The sequence below is a fragment of the Hemiscyllium ocellatum genome, chromosome 27 (assembly GCF_020745735.1).
Source record: "Hemiscyllium ocellatum isolate sHemOce1 chromosome 27, sHemOce1.pat.X.cur, whole genome shotgun sequence".
Classification (NCBI taxonomy): domain Eukaryota; kingdom Metazoa; phylum Chordata; class Chondrichthyes; order Orectolobiformes; family Hemiscylliidae; genus Hemiscyllium; species Hemiscyllium ocellatum.
In genome coordinates, this window is record NC_083427.1 from 13,063,437 (window position 1) to 13,082,320 (window position 18,884).

Sequence of the window (18,884 nt, forward strand, 5' to 3'; positions counted from 1 at the left end):
CTTGAAAAAAAAAACATAAATGATAAAACTAAATCCTATACAAATGATTGCCAGGTGGGAAGGTGTACAATTTTGATTATGCTTTGTAAAACAGCACACACACATTTAAAAAAAAAGTCTTTCATTTATTTTGTTATTAATGTCAAATGATTGCAAAAGAATCACCATTTGGGTCATTAGTTCAGAGCTGCCTCCTCCTCGGTCTTTTCTCACAAGCTGAGACTGTCTGATTTATACCGAAAGAGACTCGGTCAGTCAGCGATCAGATTTCACTGCACTATGATAAAAGTGATGTCTATCTGAGTTACATTCACACACACTCACTCATTCAGATATGGAAGGAGATGGCCTAGTGTTATTATCACTCAATTATTAATCCAGGACACCCAGATAATGTTCTGGAGACTCAGGTTTGAATGCCACCACAGCCAATGTTGGAATTTGAACACAATAAAATAAAACTGAAATTAGGAGTCTAATGGTGACCATGAATCCACTGTCGATTGTCAGGGAAAAAAAAAATCTGCTTCACTAGTGTCCATCAGGAAAGGAAGTCTGCCATCCTAAGCTGGTCTGGCTTACACATGAGTCTACACCCACGGCAACATGGCTTACTCTCAATTGCCCTATGAAATAGCTTAGCAAGTCTTCCAGTTGTACCAACCACTACACGGTCTCACAGAAATGGAACTGGACAGGCCACCTGGCATTCATCTGGGCACCGGAAAAGACAATGGTGGAAGAAGCTGCCAACCATGCAAAGTCCTCGTCACTAACTTCTGGGGCTAGTGCCAAAACTGTGGGTGAGCTATCTCACAAACTAGTCAAGCAACAGCCTGATGTAGTCATACTTACGGAACCATACCTTACTATGTTCCAGGCACCATCCCATGATATGTTCTGTCGAACTGGCATGACAGACCCAACAGAGTGGTGCACAGAAGGGACGAAGTTGTTCTGGGAATCATCAACATTGACTCTGGACCCCATGAAGTCACATGGCTTCAGGTTAAACATGGACAAGGAACTCGCCTGCTGATTACCACGTACCGCTCTCCCTCAACTGATGAATCAGTACTACTCCATGTTGAACACTCAGAGGAAGAATTGATAAAGGCAAGGGCACAAAATGTACTCGTGTGGGAGATTTCAACTTCCACCACCAAGAGTGGCTCAGCAGCAGTACTACTGATTGAGCTGGTCAGGTCCCAAAGGACATAGCTGCTAGACTGGTTCTGCAGCAGGTGGTGAAGGAACCAACAAGAGGGAAAAGCATACTTGACTTCACCCTTACCACTCTGCAGCTGCAGATGTAACTGTCCATAATAGTATCCATAACAACAACCATCACACAGTCCTTGTGGAGACGAAATCCCACCTTCAAGCTGAGAATAATCTCCATCATGTTGTATGGCACTATCACTGTGCTAATTGGGACAGACTTTGTACAGATTGAGCAGCTCAAGACTGGACATTCATGAGGCACTGTTGACCATCAACAACAGAGCACAATCTGTAATGTCAAGTCTCCCACTCAAGCCATGGAATCAACCCTGGTTCAATGGAGAGTGCAGGAAGAGGTGACAATCTGGTGAAGCCACCAAACAGAAATACTGCATGCCAAATAAAGCAGTAAGTGATAGAAAGAGCTAAGCAATCCCACAACCAAAGCAACAGATCGGAGCTTTGCAGTCCTGTCACATCCAGTCATGAATGGTGGTGGACGATTAAACAACTCAGTGGAGGAGAAGGCTCCCCACATAACTTCATCCTCAGTGATGGATAAGCCCACTGCATCAGTGCAAAAGATAAGGTTGAAGCTTTTGCAGCAATCTTCAGCTGGAAGTGCCGAGTGGATGATCCGTCTCGGCCTCCTCCAGTGGTCCTGAGCATTACAGATACCAGTCTTTAGCCAATTTGATTCACTCCACATGATAGCAAGAAACAGTCGTAGGCACTGGATATTGCAAAGGCTACGGGCCAAGATAGCATTCCAGCAATAGCACTAAAAACTTGTACTGTAGAATTTGCTGCACCCCTCGCCAAGCTGTTCCAGTACAGTTAGTTACATCTACCCGACAATGTGAAACATTACCCAAGTGTGTCCTGTACATAAAATGCAGCACAAATCCAGCTTGGCCAACTACCACTCCTTCAGTGTACTCTCGATCATCAATATAGTGATGGAAGGTGTCATCAAACTGCTCAGTGACACTGCCAGGGCCACTCAGCCCCTGACCTCATTTCAGCAATAGTTCAAACATGGTTAGAAGAGCGGACTTCCAGAGGTGAGTTGAAAATGACAGCCCTTACCATCAAGGAGCTCTAGCGAAACTGGAATCAATGGGTATCAGAGGGCAAACTTTCCAGTGTTTCGAGTCATACCTGACACGTAAGAATATGATCGTATGGTTATTGGAGGTCAGTCATCACAGCTCCAGGACATCTGTACAGGAGTTCCTCAGGGTCGAGTCTTAGGTCCAATGACCTTCAGTTGCTTCATCAATGACCTACCCTCTGTCATAAAGTCAGAAGTGGGGTTGTTCACCCATGATTGCACCATGTTCAGTACCATTCGCAACTCTTCAAACAGCGAAACAGTCTGTGTACAAACCCAACAAGATCTGGACAATATGCTGGCTTGGGCAGACAACTAGCAAGTAACATTCGTGCCACACAAATGCCAGGCTATGACCATCACCAACAAGAGACAATCTAACCACTACCACTGGATACTCAATGGTGTTACCATCACTGGATCGCCCACTAGCAACATCCTGGGAGTTATCACTAATCAGAAACTCAATACATAAACACAGTAGCTACAAGAGCAGGTGAGAGGCTAGGAATACTGCGGCGAGTAACTCACCTTGCGACTCCCCAAAGTCAGCTCACTATCAACAAGGCACAAGTCAGGAGTGTGATGGAATACCCCCCTCTTGCCTGGATGAGTGGAGGCCCAACAACACTCAACAAGCTTGACAACATGCAGAACAAAACACTCTGCTTGATTGGCACTGCATCCACAAGCATTCACTCTGTCCACCACTGACACTCAGTAGCAGCAGCGTGTACTATTTACAAGATGCACTGCAGAAATTCACAAACAGCAGAAATCCTCAGACAGCATTTTCCAAGTCATGACCACTTCCATCTAGCAGGACAAAGGCAGTAGATATAAGAGAACACAACTATCTTCAAGTTCCTCTCCAAGCCAGTCACTGTCCTGACTTGGAAATTTATTGCTTAATCCCTCACTGTCACTCGGTCAAAAAAGTGAAAGGAGGAAAGTGAAGTGGAAAAGTGGAGAGGTTCAAACAGGAAATATCAGACTTTAGGGATCAGGCAGCTAAAGGCACTGTCAATTTTGACTTTATCCATTAATGATATAGATGCAGGAACAGAGGAAATTCTGGCTAAGTATGCAGATGATACATAGATAGGTAGAGGGACAGGTAGTACTGAGGAGGCAAGGAAGCTGCAGAAGGATGTGTACTAGTTAGGAGAGCGGGCAAACAACTGGCAGATGGCCTACAATGTGGCAAAGCACTTTGATAGAAAGAATAGAGGCATGGACTATTTTCGAAATGGGAAGAAAATTCAGAAGCTTGAATCACAAAGAGACTTGGGAGTTCTAATCCAGCGTTCTCTCAAGAGAAACTCGCAGGTTGAATCGGTAGTTAGGAAGACAAATGCAACGTTGGCATTTATTTTGAAAGGACCTGGATATAAAAGCAGGGATATAATTCTGAGGCTCTCTAAGGAGTTGGTCAGACCACATTTAGAATGCTGTGTGCAGTTTTGGGTCCAATACCTCAGGAAGGATGTACTGGCCCTGGAGTGAGTTCAGATGCTTCGACAAGAATGGTCCCAGGAATGAAAAGCTGCACATATGATGAACATTTGAGGACACTGGGTGCATACTCAATGGAGTTCAGAAGGATGAGGGGGGGATCTAACTGAAACTGACAAAATACTGAATGGTCTTGACAGAGTGGAATTTGGGAAGATGTTTCCTTTGGTAGGAGAGACTAGGACCCAAGGGCACAACGTTAGAGTAAAAAAAAAGAGGTTTTAGAATAGAGATGAGCAGAAACATTGCCAAAAAGAGAGTGGTGAATCTATAGAATTCATTGCCACAACAGGCTGTGGAGGCCAGGTCACTGAGTATACTTAAGATGAAAATAGATAGATTTCGATTGTCGAGGGGATCAAGATTACAGGGAGAAAGAGGGGTTGAGATATGGGCCAAGTACAGGGAAAGTGGGCTTGCATGGATGGACATTTTGGTCGGCATGGCCCAGTTTGGGAGAAAGGGCCTGTATCCATGTCAAAGGACTCTAGGAGAAACATATCAGCCATGATTGAATTGCGAAGCAGACTTGATGGGCTGAATGGCCTAATTTCTGCTCTTACACCTGATTGTGAATGAAAGGCTCCACCTATGTGGCTCTGATATCCCAGGTTCAGGATCAATTTTGATCATCAGGCTGCAGTTTGCTGTCCTGGTTCCAGAGGAATACAATTCTATAAATAAACTTCTTGGTATATCTCTATTTATTGATATCGTAAAATGTGAGGACCAGTTGATTCCTTTGTAAACATGGAGATTGAATCATGGTGGATATTGTGTACAAATCAATAATACAATAAGAACATGATTTGATATTTAAGGAGAAATCAGGAACTTTGGCTCCTCTTCAGTGCACAGCTGTGCCTGAACAGACTGTCTTTTACCCTGGTTCTTATCGAATGGACACCTTCCTCTGGCCAGTCACACCCGATTTGAATGATTCTCATCTCACTAATCCACATGATGGTCTGTGTATTCATTGTTCTTGTTTTCCTCGAATCTCAAGACTGCTACGCCCTGTTGTCATTTAACTCACACATGTCCCTGTAAACGCTTTCACAACATTTTACAAATTTGTTAGTTTTTAGCTGCAATAATCTCCCAGGACGCTTCTACCTTGGTACCTTTTCTAGTTTGTTGTGGTTCTGTTCGCTGAGCTGGGAATTTGTGTTGCAGACGTTTCGTCCCCTGTCTAGGTGACATCCTCAGTGCTTGGGAGCCTCCTGTGAAGCGCTTCTGTGATGTTTCCTCTGGCATTTATAGTGATTTGTATCTGCCGCTTCCGGTTGTCAGTTCCATCTGTCCACTGCAGTGGCGGTATATTGGGTCCAGGTCGATGTGCTTATTGATTGAATCTGTGCATGAGCACCATGTCTCTAGGAATTCCCTGGCTGTTCTCGGTTTGGCTTGTCCTATAATAGTAGTGTTGTCCCAGTCGAACTCATGTTGCTTGTCATCTGAGTGTGTGGCTACTCAGGACAGCTGGTCATGTCGTTTCGTGGCTAGTTAGTGTTCATGGATGCGGACCGTTCGCTGTCTTACTGTTTGTCTTATGTAGTGTTTTGTGCAGTCCTTGCATGGGATTTTGTACACTACATTGGTTTTGCTCATGTTTTATTTCAGAAACATTCTGAATCCAATGTAGAAAGGTGAATTCCTAATTATCCAACCCCTACAGACTGTGAACTCGCTGGTGTCTCACCAGGTCAGATGACCGCTTGAACCCAGTCCCGCAGTGAGAACACTGGAATGGTTTCTCTTCGGTGTGAACACGTTGATGAGACATCAGGTCCCTGGCCATTTTAAAGCATTTCCCACAGTCTGGGCACTTAAAAGGTCTCTCTTCGGTATGAACTCGCTGATGTCTCAGCAAAGTCTGTTTGTTTTTAAAATTCTTTTCACATTGAGAACAGTTAAAGGGTCTCACAACAACATGAACGCTCTTGTGTGATTGCAGGTTGGATGAACAAGAAAATTTCCTCCCACACTCAGAGCAGCTGAATGGCTTCTCCCCAGTGTGAAGTCGCTGGTGTCTTAGCAGGTGAGATGATCTGCTGAACCCAGTCCCACAGTGAGAGCATGTGAATGGTTTCTCACCAGTATGAACACGTTGGTGGACTGTCAGTTCCCATGCACTTTTATACTGCTTCCGACAGTCTAGGCATTTGAAAGGTCTCTCTTCACTGTGAACCCGCTGGTGTGTCAGCAGATGGGTTGACTGAATGAATCCCTTCCCACACAACGTGCAGATGAATGGTCTCTCCCCAGTGTGAATTCGCTGGTGCACCTGAAGATCATTGCTGCTTTTGAAGCTCTTCTCACAGTCTGGGCATTTGAAAGGTCTCTCATCACTGTGAACCCGCTGGTGTGTCAGCAGATGGGTGGACTGAGTAAATCCCTTCCCACAAACTGAGCAGATGAATGGCCTCTCCCCAGTGTGAATTCGCTGATGTAACTGAAGGCCATTGCTGCTTTTAAAGCTCTTCTCACAGTCCGAACATTTAAAAGGTTTCTCTGTCGTGTGTACTCGCTGGTGGGTGAGTAGATGCGTTGACTGAGTGAATCCCTTCCCACACACTAAGCAGACAAATGGCCTCTCCCCAGTGTGAAGTCGCTGGTGTGCAGTGAGTTCAGATGAACGCTTGAACCCAGTCCCACAGTGAGAGCACCTGAATGGTCTCTCATCGGTATGAACACGTTGGTGAACTGTCAGTATCCATGCACTTTTATATTGCTGTCCACAGTCTGGGCACTTAAAAGGCCTCTCTTCACTGTGAATTCGCTGGTGCTTTAGGAGGTGAGTTGACTGAGTAAATCCTTTGCCACACACTGAGCAGATAAATGGCCTCTCCCCAGTGTGTATTCGTTGATGTACCCGAAGATCATTGCTGCTTTTAAAGCTCTTCTCACAATCTGAACAGGTGTAGGGTCTCTCCTTAGTGTGAACTTGCTGGTGTTTCAGTAGGTGGGATGACTGAGTGAATCGCATCCCACACTCCGAGCAGATGAATGGCCTGTTCACAGTGTGAACCCGCTGGTGTCCCCGCAGGTGAGATGAGTGCTTGAACCTGATCCCACAGTGAGAGCATCTGAATGGTCTCTCGTCGGTGTGAACTAGTTTATGCGATGCCAATTCCCACGCATGTTTATAGTGCTTTCCACAGACTGCACATTTAAAAGGTTTCTCATCACTGTGAACTTGCTGATGCGCCAGAAGTTTGAATGAGGCAGTGAACCCCTTCCCACATACTGAGCAGGTAAATGGTCTCTCACCAGTGTGGCTGCGTCGATGTATTTCCAGCTCAGATTGGAATCTGAATCTCTTACCACACTCTCCACATTCCCAGGGCTTCTCCATGCTGCAGCTGTCCTGGTGAATCTACAGGTTGAAGCCGCACATGCATAGCACTCTGCTGCGAACAGTGTGTTTTTTCTCCCCAGTCTGTGATACCAGTTAAAGCTCTTTCCACAGTAGGTTCACCAGAACCAATAGGTTCTCTCTCGGTTGGGTCTGTGTCTCAGTGTCTTTCCACTTATATTAATGTTCAAAATATTTTCCTTCATACAGAACATATAAATATTTCTGCTTCCATATTCAAAGGGTATTAATATTTATTAAGTTATTTTACGTGATCTCAACATAATGTTTGGTTAGAGTTCCAATATGTAAATCTTTCTCTTCAAAATGTCCTGCAAAAGGAATTGACAGATTTCATCACTGTCAGAATCAGATAGAAATTCAGAAAATTCTAGTCTCTATAGACTAAATGCCAGCCCCACTGATTCTCACTCCTTCCTGCACTTAAATGGCAATGTGTTGGTCAACTGCTTCCAAACCTTTTAACAAACCCACACACCAGGAGATATTGCTATGTATCACTAATGAAACATTAATCTGAAACACCTTGACTGACCAGTCTTTTATACTGAACTGACTGTAGAGAGAGGGTATGAACAATTATGAAGGGAGTTTCTTCAAACCATGGTAGACTAATTAGGAATGTTAGGTCACATGGGATTCAGGTTTGCCAACTGGATACATAGTTGGCTTAACAGCAGGAGACATAGAGTGATAGCGGCGGGTTGTTTTACCGACTGGAGGCCTGTCACCAGCAGTGTCCGACAGGAATTGGTTCTGGGTCCTCTTTTGTTTCTCAGTTATATAAGTGATTTGGGTGAAAATACAGAAGGCATGATTAGTAAGTTTGCAGATGACACAAAAATTGGTGGCATTGTAGGGAGTGAAGAAAGTTTTCTAAGATTACAAAGGGATCTTGTTCAAATGGGTTAACGGGCTGAGAAATGGTAGATGGAGCTCAGTCTGGATACAAGTGAGGCATTACATTTTGATACAACAAACAGGGGCAGGACTTATACAATTAATAATAAGCCCGAGGGTAATGCAGTAGAACAGAGGGATCTCAGGGTTCAGGTACATTATTCTTTGACATTTGTGTCACATATAGACAGGATGGTTAAAAAGGTGTTTAGCACACTTGCCTTCATGGTTCAGGCCTTTAAGTATATGAGTTGGAAAGTCATGTTGCAGTTGTACAGGATGTTGGTGGGGCCACATCTGGAGCATTGTGTCCAGTTCTGGTCGCTCAGTTATAGCAAGGTTGTTATCAAACTAGAGGGGGTTCAGGAGAGATTTACCTTGATGCTGCTGGATATGGAAGGTTTCAATTAGAGGTAAAGGCTGACAGGCTGGAACTTCTTTCACTGGGACATAGGAGATTGCGAAGTGACTTTATAGACATTTATAAAACCACGAGGGTATAGATTGGGTTTATAGTAGGTGTCTTTTCTCTAGGATTGAGGAATTTTAAGACAAGAGGGCAGATTTTTAAGGTGAGAAGAGAGATTCAAAACAGACAAGTGGGCAATTTTTTATTTTTACACAGAAGGTGGTTCACCTGTGGAATAAACTTCCTGAAAAAGTGATGGATGTGGGCACAATTGTAAAATTAAAAAGACTGAAATAAGTACATGAATAAGAAAGGTTTGGAGTGATATGGGCCAGGAGCAAGCAGATGGGATTAGTTTAGTTTGGGATGATTATCAGCATAAACTTGTTAGACTGACAGATCTGTTTTCTTATGAAAACAGAGTGCCATGTGAATCTGATGATCAATGATTAACATTATATCTGGGCCTCAGCGTAATAGATATGCAGGCCTTTGGGACAGGTAGAGGGGGAATGAGACACATGGGAATGTGCTACAGATTGTCAGCTTTGATTTGATGCGCGAATGACCTCAATTTCTCAGAATGAATCTCTTTTTGACCTGTTTAACCTGTTCTGAGAACTTAAACCCTGAAGCAAAGCTATCATTTAGGTAAACGTGCTCCGTGCTCCCAGCACCTATTGAGGACAATGTAGGTTTTCCTTCCAAATTGAACATATGTTACATGGATGGTTTAACCAGGATTGTGAATATCTCCGAATTCTTACAGCCATACCAAAGATGAACATTTCCCCCTCAGACTGGAGATATAAACAAATTTCCTTCCAAACATAATGGGCGGTGATATTCATATCCGATAAGATGTAATTACAAAATTGTCTTAGTTTCAGTTTGCTGTGACAAAGGAAAGCAATAGATGCACCATTTTCCCAAAAACACTGAATATTATCCACCCAGGCCTTAATATCAACATTATCCCACTAGCCCTTAAGAGCAACTTACCAACATTATCCACCCAGGCCCCAATATCAACCTGTTCAGGTCCGAGTATCAAACTGCGAACATTACCTCACAAGACCCCAAAATCAAAGTGCGAACATTATCCACCCAGGCTCTAATATCAACCTAGAGAAGGGCTCATGCCCGATACGTCGATTCTCCTGTTCCTTGGATGCTGCCTGACCTGCTGTGCTTTTCCAGCAACACATTTTCAGCTCTAATATCAACCTACCAACATTATCCTACCAGGCCCCAAAAAAACCTCTGATAATTATCCCATTAGGTCCCAATGTCAACACGCACAAACTCGAATATCAAACTGCGAACCATACCTCTACCGGAACCCATATCAAATGACAAACATTATCCCGTCAGGGCCCCATATCAAACTGTGAATGTTATGCTACCAGACCTCAATATCAAAATGCAAACATTTTCCCATCAAACCCCAACATCAAGTTGTAAAAAATTATCAACCTAGGCTACAATATCAAACAATGAACATTATCACACCGGGTCCCAATATTAAACTGCGAACCTTAACCCATCAGACCCCAAAGTCAACCTGCAAACCTTACTCCACTAGACACTGACATCAAACTGCAAACCTTATCTCCCCACACCTTAATATCAAAATTGAGCCTTATCCCATGAGACCTTAATATCAAACTGAAAAAATTATCCAACCAGGTCCCAAAATCAACTTAAGACCATTATCCCACTAGGCCCCAATGTCAACCTGCACGAGCCCGAATATCAAATTGCCAACCTTATCCCACCAGACCCCAATAACATATTGTAAGCATTATCCCTCTCGGCTAAAATCAAACTGCGAACCTTATCCCACCAGGTCCTGATAGTAAACTATGAACCTTTTTACACCTGACCCTAATATCAAACTGGAAGCCTCATCTCACCAGGCCCAGATATTAAAGAGTGATCCCTATCCCGCCAAACCCTGCAAACCGATCCCACTCGACTCCAAAATCAAACTGCGAACATTATCCCAATAGACCCCAATATCAAACTGGTAACATTATCACCCCAGGTCCCAACATCAAACGGCGAGCATCATCCCACCAATCAGGCCCCAATAATAGAGTGTGAAACTTATCCTGACAGATCCCAATATTCAAGTGTGAACTTTAGCCCACGAAGCCCCAATATTAAATAGCGAACCGTATCCTGCAGACCCCAATATCAAACTACGCACATTATCCCAGCAGACCCCAATAACAAACCGCAAAGACTAGCCCACTAGACCTCTGCAACAAAGTGCGAACTTTATCCCACCAGGCCACAATATCAAACTGGAAGCCTCATCCCACCAGACCCCAATATTAAACAGTGAACCCTATCTTGCAAGACCCCAACATAAAACTGTGAAATCATCCCACCAGACCCCAAATGTTAAACTGAGAACATTATCCTGTCAGACCCCAAAATCAAACAGCGAACTTTATCCCAACGGACCCCAATATCAAACTGCGAGCTGTATTCCAACAGACCCCAATATCAAACTGTGAGCCTTTTTCCAGCAGACCCCAGTATCAAACTGCTAGCCTTATCCAATCAGACCCTGATATTAAACAGTGAATCTTTTTCCACCGGACCCCGATGTCTTATCCCACCAGGCCCAAATATAAAAAGAGTGGGCCTTACACCACCGGACCCCAATATGATACTGTGAACCCTATCCTGCCAGATCCCAATATTAAACCTCGAACCCTATCCTGCAAGATCCCAAAATCAAATTGCAATTGTTATCCCACCAGACCCCATAAATCAAATCGCGAACCTGATCCCACCAGACCCCAATATCAAACAGCATACATTGCCCCACCAGGCCCCAATATCAGCTGACCAATGTTATCCCACCAGGTCCCAAAAACAACCTACGGCCATTACCCATTACAGCTCACCATAAACCTGTACAAGCCCGAATATCAAACTCCGAATATTATCTAGTAGAACCCAATATGATACTGGGAACATTATTCCACCAGACCCCAATATCAAACTGGAAACCTTATCCCACCAGGCTCAAATATTAAACAGTGAACCATATCCCACCAACCCGAATATTAAACTGCGAACCCATCTGACCAGAAACCAAAATCAAACTGCGAACATTATCCCACCGGAACCCAAAATCAAACTGCAAACATCCCAGCAGACTCCAATATCAAACTGGTAACATTATCACTCCACATCCCAACATCAAACCGTGAGCATTATCCCACCAATCACCAATATCAAATTGAAAGCCTTGACCAACCAGGCTCTAATATTAAAGAGTGAATCTTATCCCGCAAGACCCCAATATTCAAGTGTGAGCCTTAGTCCACAGGCCCCCACATTAAATTGCAAACCATATCCCAGCAGACCCCAATATCAAACTGGAAATGTTATCCCACCAGACCCAAATATTAAAGAGTGAACCTTATCCCGCCAAACGCTAATATTAAACTGCAAATCCTATCCTGACAGACCCCAATATGAAACTGCGAACCTCATCCCGTCAGATGCCAATATTAAACTGTGAACCCATCCCAAGAGACTCCAATATCGAACTGTGAACATTATCCCACCAGATCCCAATATTAAACTGCCAGACTCAAATGTGAAACTATGAACCCATCCCACCAGACCCCAAAATCAAACTGCAAACATAATTCCACCAGACACCAATATCAAACTATGAACCTGATCTCACCAGATCTTAATATCAGGCTGTGAACTTTATCCCACTAGAATCCAATATCAAACTGCAGACATTGCCCCACCAGGCCACAATATCAGCCGACCAACATTATTCCACCAGGTCCCAAAATCAACCTACGACCATTATCTCACTAGGCCCCAACATGAACCTGTAAAAGCCCAAATATCAAACTGCAAACATTATCCCACCAGAACCCAACATCAAACTGTTAACATTATGCCACCAGATCCTAACATCAAACTGCGAACCTTATCCTGCCAGACCCCAATATCAGATTGCGAGCCTTCTATCCCCAGACTCCAAGATTAAACTGGAAACCTTATCCCACCAGACCCCAGTATGAATCTGCGAACCCTATCCTGCCAGATCCTAGTATTAAACAGTGAAAGCTATCCCACCAGGACCCAATATTAAACTGCAAACCCATCACACCAGACTCCAAAATCAAACTGTGAACAATATCCTACCAGGCCCCAATTTCAAACTGCAAACATTATCGCAGCAGACAACAATATCAAATAGGTAACATTATCACCCCTGGTCCCAACATCAAACGCGAGCATTATCCCCCAATCACAAATATCAAACTAAAAGCCTAGTCTAACCAGGCCCCAATATTAAAGTGCGAAACTTATCCCAACAGAATGCAATACTCAAGTGTGAATCTTAGCTCACAGGCCCCAATATTAAATTGCGAACCATATCCCAGCAGAACCCAATATCAAACTGCGACTATTTAGCCCCGCAGATCCCAATATCAAACTGTGAACCTTATCCCAGCAGACCATAACGTTAAACGGCAAACATTATCCTAGCTGACACCAATATTATACTGGGAACATTATCCCACCAGACCCCAAAATCAAACGATATCCTGACAGACGCCAATACCAAAGTGCAAATCTGTTCCCACTCGACGCCAAATATCAAACATTGCCCCATCAGGGCCCAAAATCAGCCTACCAACATCATCAACATCTCGGGCATAAGCCCTTCTTCAGGATTCTTCAGCATCTGCAGTCCTCACTTTTTCCTACCAACATCATCACCCCAGATCCCAACATCACACTGCGAACATTGTCCCATCAGACACCAATATCAAACTGAAAGCCTTGTCCAACCAGACCCCAATATTAAAGTGCGAAACATATCCCACCAGACCCCAAAATTCAAGTTGGCAGAAGTGGATGCGGCAGATTAGAGTCAAGATTAGAGTGGTGCTGGAAAAGCATAGCAGGCCAGGTAGCATCCAGGAAGGAGGAAAATCAATGTTTCGGGCAAAAGCCCTTCAATTTTCCTTCTCCTTGCATGCTGCCTGACCGGCTGTGCTTTTCCAGCACCACTCTAATCTTGACCTCAATATTCAAGTGCAAACCTTATCCCACAAGATGCAAATAATAAATTGTGAAGCATATCCCACCAGACCCCAGTATTAAACTGATAACCAAATCCCACTAGACCCCACTATCAAACTGCAAACAGTCTCCCAGCAGACCCCAATATCAAACTGTGAACTTTATCCAACCAGGCCCCAATATAAAAAAAAGTGAACATTGTTGTGGACTGATGAGACAACGAACTGAAAGCCTTATCTCAACAGTCCCGAATATTAAAGTGCGAACCTTATCCCGCTAAACTCCACTAAGAAACTGCAGACAATATCCTACCAAGCGCCAATATCAAACGGCGGACATTATCCACCCAGGCCCTAATATCAACCTACCAACATTATGCCACCAGGGCCTAAAATCAACCTATGACAATTATTCCATTAGACCCCAATATCAACATGTACAGGCCTGAATATCAAACTGTGAACATTATCCCACCAGACCACAAAATCCACCTGCGAACATTGTCCCACCAGAACCCAATATCAAATGGCAAACCTCATCCCACAAGACCCCAATATGATACTAGAAACATTATCCCAACATCTAACTGAGAACATTGTCCCACCAGTCCTCAGTAATCCCAAATATTAAAGTGCGAACCTTATTGTTCCAGATCCCACTAAGAAACTGTGAACCTTATTGCACAAGGCCCCAATATCAGACTGCAAGCCTTATCCGACCAGATGCCAATATTAAACTGATAACCATATCCCACAAGGCCCCAAAATCAAACTGCGAACATTATCCCAGCAGACCCCAATGTCAAACTATAAAACTTATCCAACTAGGCCCCAAACATTGTATCAGCCGTCCCCAACATCAAACTGAAAGCCTTATCCCAACAGTTCCAAATATTAAAGTGCGAACCTTATCCCGCCAGGTCCCAAAATCAATGTACGACCATTATCCAATAAGGCCCCAATATCAACATACAGGTCCGAATATCAAACTGTGAACATTATCTCACCAGACTACAAAATCCACCTGCGCACATTTCCCCACAGAATCCAACATCAAACGGTAAACATTATCCCCCCAGGCCTCCATATCAGACTGCAAATATTATGCCACCAGGCCTCAATATCAAAATGCAAACATTATCCCATCAAACCCCAACAGCAAGCTGCAAAAAATTAGTGTTCCAGGCTAAAATATCAAACTACAAACATTATCTCACCAGGCTACAATACCAAACTGGGAACATTATCTCACCAGGTCCCAATATTAAACTCTGAGTCTTATCCTACCAGACTCAAGTACCAAACTGCAAATATTATTCCACTAGACCCCAGTGTCAAACTGCTAACCATATTCAACCAGATTGCAATATCACCCTGGAAGCTTTATCCCACCAGGCCCAAATATTAAAGAGAGTGAATTCATCCCACTATACCCCAAAATCAAACTGAAAACATTATCCCACCAGTCCCCAAAATGAAACTGTGAATGTTATCCTGCCAGACACCAATATCAAACTGCGAATTTGTTCCCAGTAGACCCCAAATATCAAACATTGTCCCACCAGGCCCTAATATCAGCCTACTAACATTATCACCCCAGGTACCAACATCAAACTATGAACATTATCCCACCAGGCACCGAATTCAAACTGAAAGTCTTGTCCAACCAGATCCCAATAGTAAAGTGCAAAACATATCCGGCCAGACCCCAATATTCAAGTTGGCAGAAATGGGTGCTGCAGGTGCTGGAGATTAGAGTGGTGCTGGAAAAGCACAGCGGGTCAGGCAGTGTCCGAGGAGGAGGAAAATCGACTTTTTGGGCAGAAGCCCTTTGGCTTTTGCCTGAAATGTTGATTTTCCTCCTCCTGGGACCTGGTGGGATAAATGTTGGTACATTGATATTAGGGCCTGAATGGATAATGTTCACAGGTTGATACTGGGGCCTTATCCAACCAGGCCCCAATATAAAAGTGAACGTTGTCCCACCAGTCCACAATAACAAACTGAAAGCCTTATCCCAACAGTCTCAAATATTAAAGTGCAAACCTTATCCCGCCAGAGCCCACTAAGAAACAGCAGACATTATCCCACCAGGCACCAATATCAAACTGAGATTATTATCCACCCAGGCCCTACCAATATTATCCCACCAGGCCCCAAAATCAACCTACGACAATTATTCCATTAGGCCCCAATACCAACATGTACAGGTCTGAATATCAAGCTGCACGGATTATCCCACCAGACCCCAAAATCAAACTATGAACCTCAACCCAACAGGCCCCAATATCAAATTGCAAACATTATCCCTGCAATATCTGATACCCTTGCAATAGGAAAGATGCTGTTAAAATTGACAGGCTTCAGAAAATATTTATAAGCATGTTGGTAGGTTTGAGCTGAAAGAAGAGGCTGAATCAGCTGTGGCTATTTACCCTGGAGTGTCAGAGGCTGAGTGGTGACCTGAGAGATTTATACAATCATCTGTTTTCCCTGAACTGTCAGAGTTGGAGGGGTGACCTTATGGAGATTCACAAAATCACAAGGGGTATGGATAGGGTAAACAGACAAGGCCTTTTCCCTGGAGTGAGGGAGTCCAGACTACAGGACACATGTTTAAGGTGAGAGAGGAAAGATTTAAAAGGGACATAAGGGACAACTGTTTCATGCAGAGGTGGTACATTGGAGGATCTGAAACCCGAGTCGAGGCTGAGGTAATTAGTTGTTGTCAGGGACAACCACTTTACAGGTGCTCTGAATAACTGAGGTAGCAACAAGATGGCTTCTCAATGCAAATAACATGACAAAACAGCTTCTAGGGTGTACATTGACAATTCTGCTAAAGCTGCATAAAATGGCTGTTAACGAGTTTTGTGAAGATTTGTAGCTCAGGTTATTTGCAGCTCAAGAATGGCTTTTAAGTTACTAACTGCTAATTCTGCTATTGCTGCACAAGTGATTAACCACAGTCTGCTTTAATAGAGATTAGAAGACAATGCTGCCTTTAAAGCATAGAAATAACAAGACTAGACATTACTGGCCATCCTAACTGACCTTCAGTTGCAGGTGCAATGGCTCGGTTAGTGAGATAAGGATAGCCTGTGTGGTGGAAAATGAAGTTGGTTCCCAGGAAATATCATTGGACCAAATAACTGTCAAATAAAGCAGTATCGTGTATTAACTGGTAATTGTTTAAATGTACTATGCGGTCATGGCCTGTACCCCTCTTTAAGAAGGGAATAAGAATGTGTGTTTTAAGCCATGTGCGCGGCTCCACCGAGGAACAAGGAAGTGCACAACCTCTATTTCTGGATGCACTGTGCCCGGCTATATGAAAAATAACGAGTGAAGTTTTAACAGCCAGACAATTGGGAGTGTTTATTCACTGATTGCGGAACACAGATTCCCCACCAGGGAGGTCCAGATCTACACATGGAATGAACTGCCAGAGAAAGTGGTGGAGGGTGGTACAATGCCAACATCCAAAAGACATTTGGATGGATGAATATGAACAGGAAGGGTTGAGGGAGACATGAGCCAAATGCTGGAAAATGGGCCTAGGTTAATTTGGGATATCTGATCAGCATGAATGAGTTGGACCAAAGGGCTTGTTTCCATGCTGTCCATTTCTATGAATCTATGAGTGTTAGAAGCCAACATCAAATGTCATTATAATCTTGCCTTTGCTGTATAGTAGATAAAGAAAACTTAGGAAATAGGATGCAGTATAGTAAAGATGCCAAGTTACAGAGATCATGACAACATGATCAAGCGTAGGAGTAGGCAATTCAGCTCCTTGAGCCTGATCAGTTGTTTGATAAACTCATGGCTGATCTCACCTTGATCTCAACTTTAATTTCCTGCCCACTCCCATAATCTTTCAACCCATTCTCATTAAAACTCAGTTCTCTCTCTTCCTTATGTTTACTCAATGTCCTAGCATCCACCAGATCTTGGGGTAGTAAATTCCACATAGACACAACCCTTTGAGAAAAGTAATTACTCATGGGCGGCACGGTGGCTCAGTGGTTTCCACTGCTGCCTCACAGCACCGGGGATCCGGGTTCAATTCCCTCCTCAGGCAACTGGCTGTGTGGAGTTTGCACATTTTCCCTGTGTCTGCGTGGGTTTACACCAGGTGCTCCGGTTTCCTCCCACACTCCAAAGATGTGCAGGTTAGGGTGAATTGGCCATGCTAAACTGTCCACAGTGTTGGGTGTAGGGGAATGGATCTGGGTGGGTTACTCTTCGGAGGGTCAGTGTGGACTTGTTGGGCTGAAAGGGCCTGTTTCCACACTGTAGGGAATCTAATCTAATCATCGATTTTAAATCTGATCCTAAAATTATGACCAAATGATCCGGTTGCCTCCTTTCTCGATCACTGATCAACTTTGTCAATCTCATTATTCCCCAGAGCTGAAAACTTGTTGCTGGAAAAGCGCAGCAGGTCAGGCAGCATCCAAGGAACAAGAGAATCGACGTTTCAGGCATGAGGCCTTCTTCAGGAATCATTCCTGAAGAAGGGCCCGTGCCCGAAACGTCGATTCTCCTGCTCCTTGGATGCTGCCTGACCTGCTGCGCTTTTCCAGCAACACGTTTTCAGCTCTGATCTCCAGCATCTGCAGTCCTCACTTTCTCCTAGAACATTATTCCCCAGACCCAACTAGAAAGCAGCGAACATTTGAAAATACTCACCACTGGAACAAGTTCAACTTCCATTTTTAACATCTCATACTGGAGTCTGTGGCAGAAAAGACATCAGAAACAAGAGTCAGCAAACACACACACAGCAGAGGAAATACTTAGGATGTAGAAAATGTCATAGCACCTTCATTGAACATACTGTAAAGAACGTCAATGAAATCCATCAACATCAGTCAGGGACAAATATTCAGAAGAGAATAGCATTTCTCCTGATTTGAGATCACTGTGTATAAATCCTCCCTCTCTAACCCTGCATCCTTGTCAGTTCAGCATACAAATTTATAATATTGCCTGCTTGTGTCCCAGGATGAGCACACAACATTCCTTGCTGTGACTGCCACTCCTTGTGGTCGACATTTGGGGATGAAGTCTCCTCAGGGTCAGGATTCCCTGTCCTGAGTCTCCATGTGGCTGAAGAGAGCTGCAGATCTTTGAGCAATGGCGGGGGTGGTCCCATGGGTACTCACGTTCAGACATCAGGACTTGCTTCCTCCCCTCTCCTCCTGTCCCATCAACGAGACATTGGGGGTGAAAGGTTAGTCCAGATTGATGGACAGGTTG

At 43.9% G+C, this 18,884-nt stretch overlaps 1 protein-coding gene across 2 annotated transcripts in view; it reads right to left on the minus strand.

Annotated features, from left to right (window-relative positions):
• The window catches only part of LOC132828735 (gastrula zinc finger protein XlCGF26.1-like), a 19,309-nt gene continuing 425 nt past the window's right edge, over positions 1–18,884 (minus strand). For both annotated transcript variants that reach the window (XM_060845857.1, XM_060845856.1), the window contains exons 2-3: positions 18,315–18,360; positions 1–7,543 (exon numbers count right to left, since the gene is read on the minus strand). In XM_060845857.1, the coding sequence (XP_060701840.1) occupies positions 5,526–7,211 (1,686 nt within the window). In that variant the 5' untranslated portion in view covers positions 7,212–7,543; positions 18,315–18,360 and the 3' untranslated portion in view covers positions 1–5,525. The remainder of the gene's footprint in view (positions 7,544–18,314; positions 18,361–18,884) is intronic.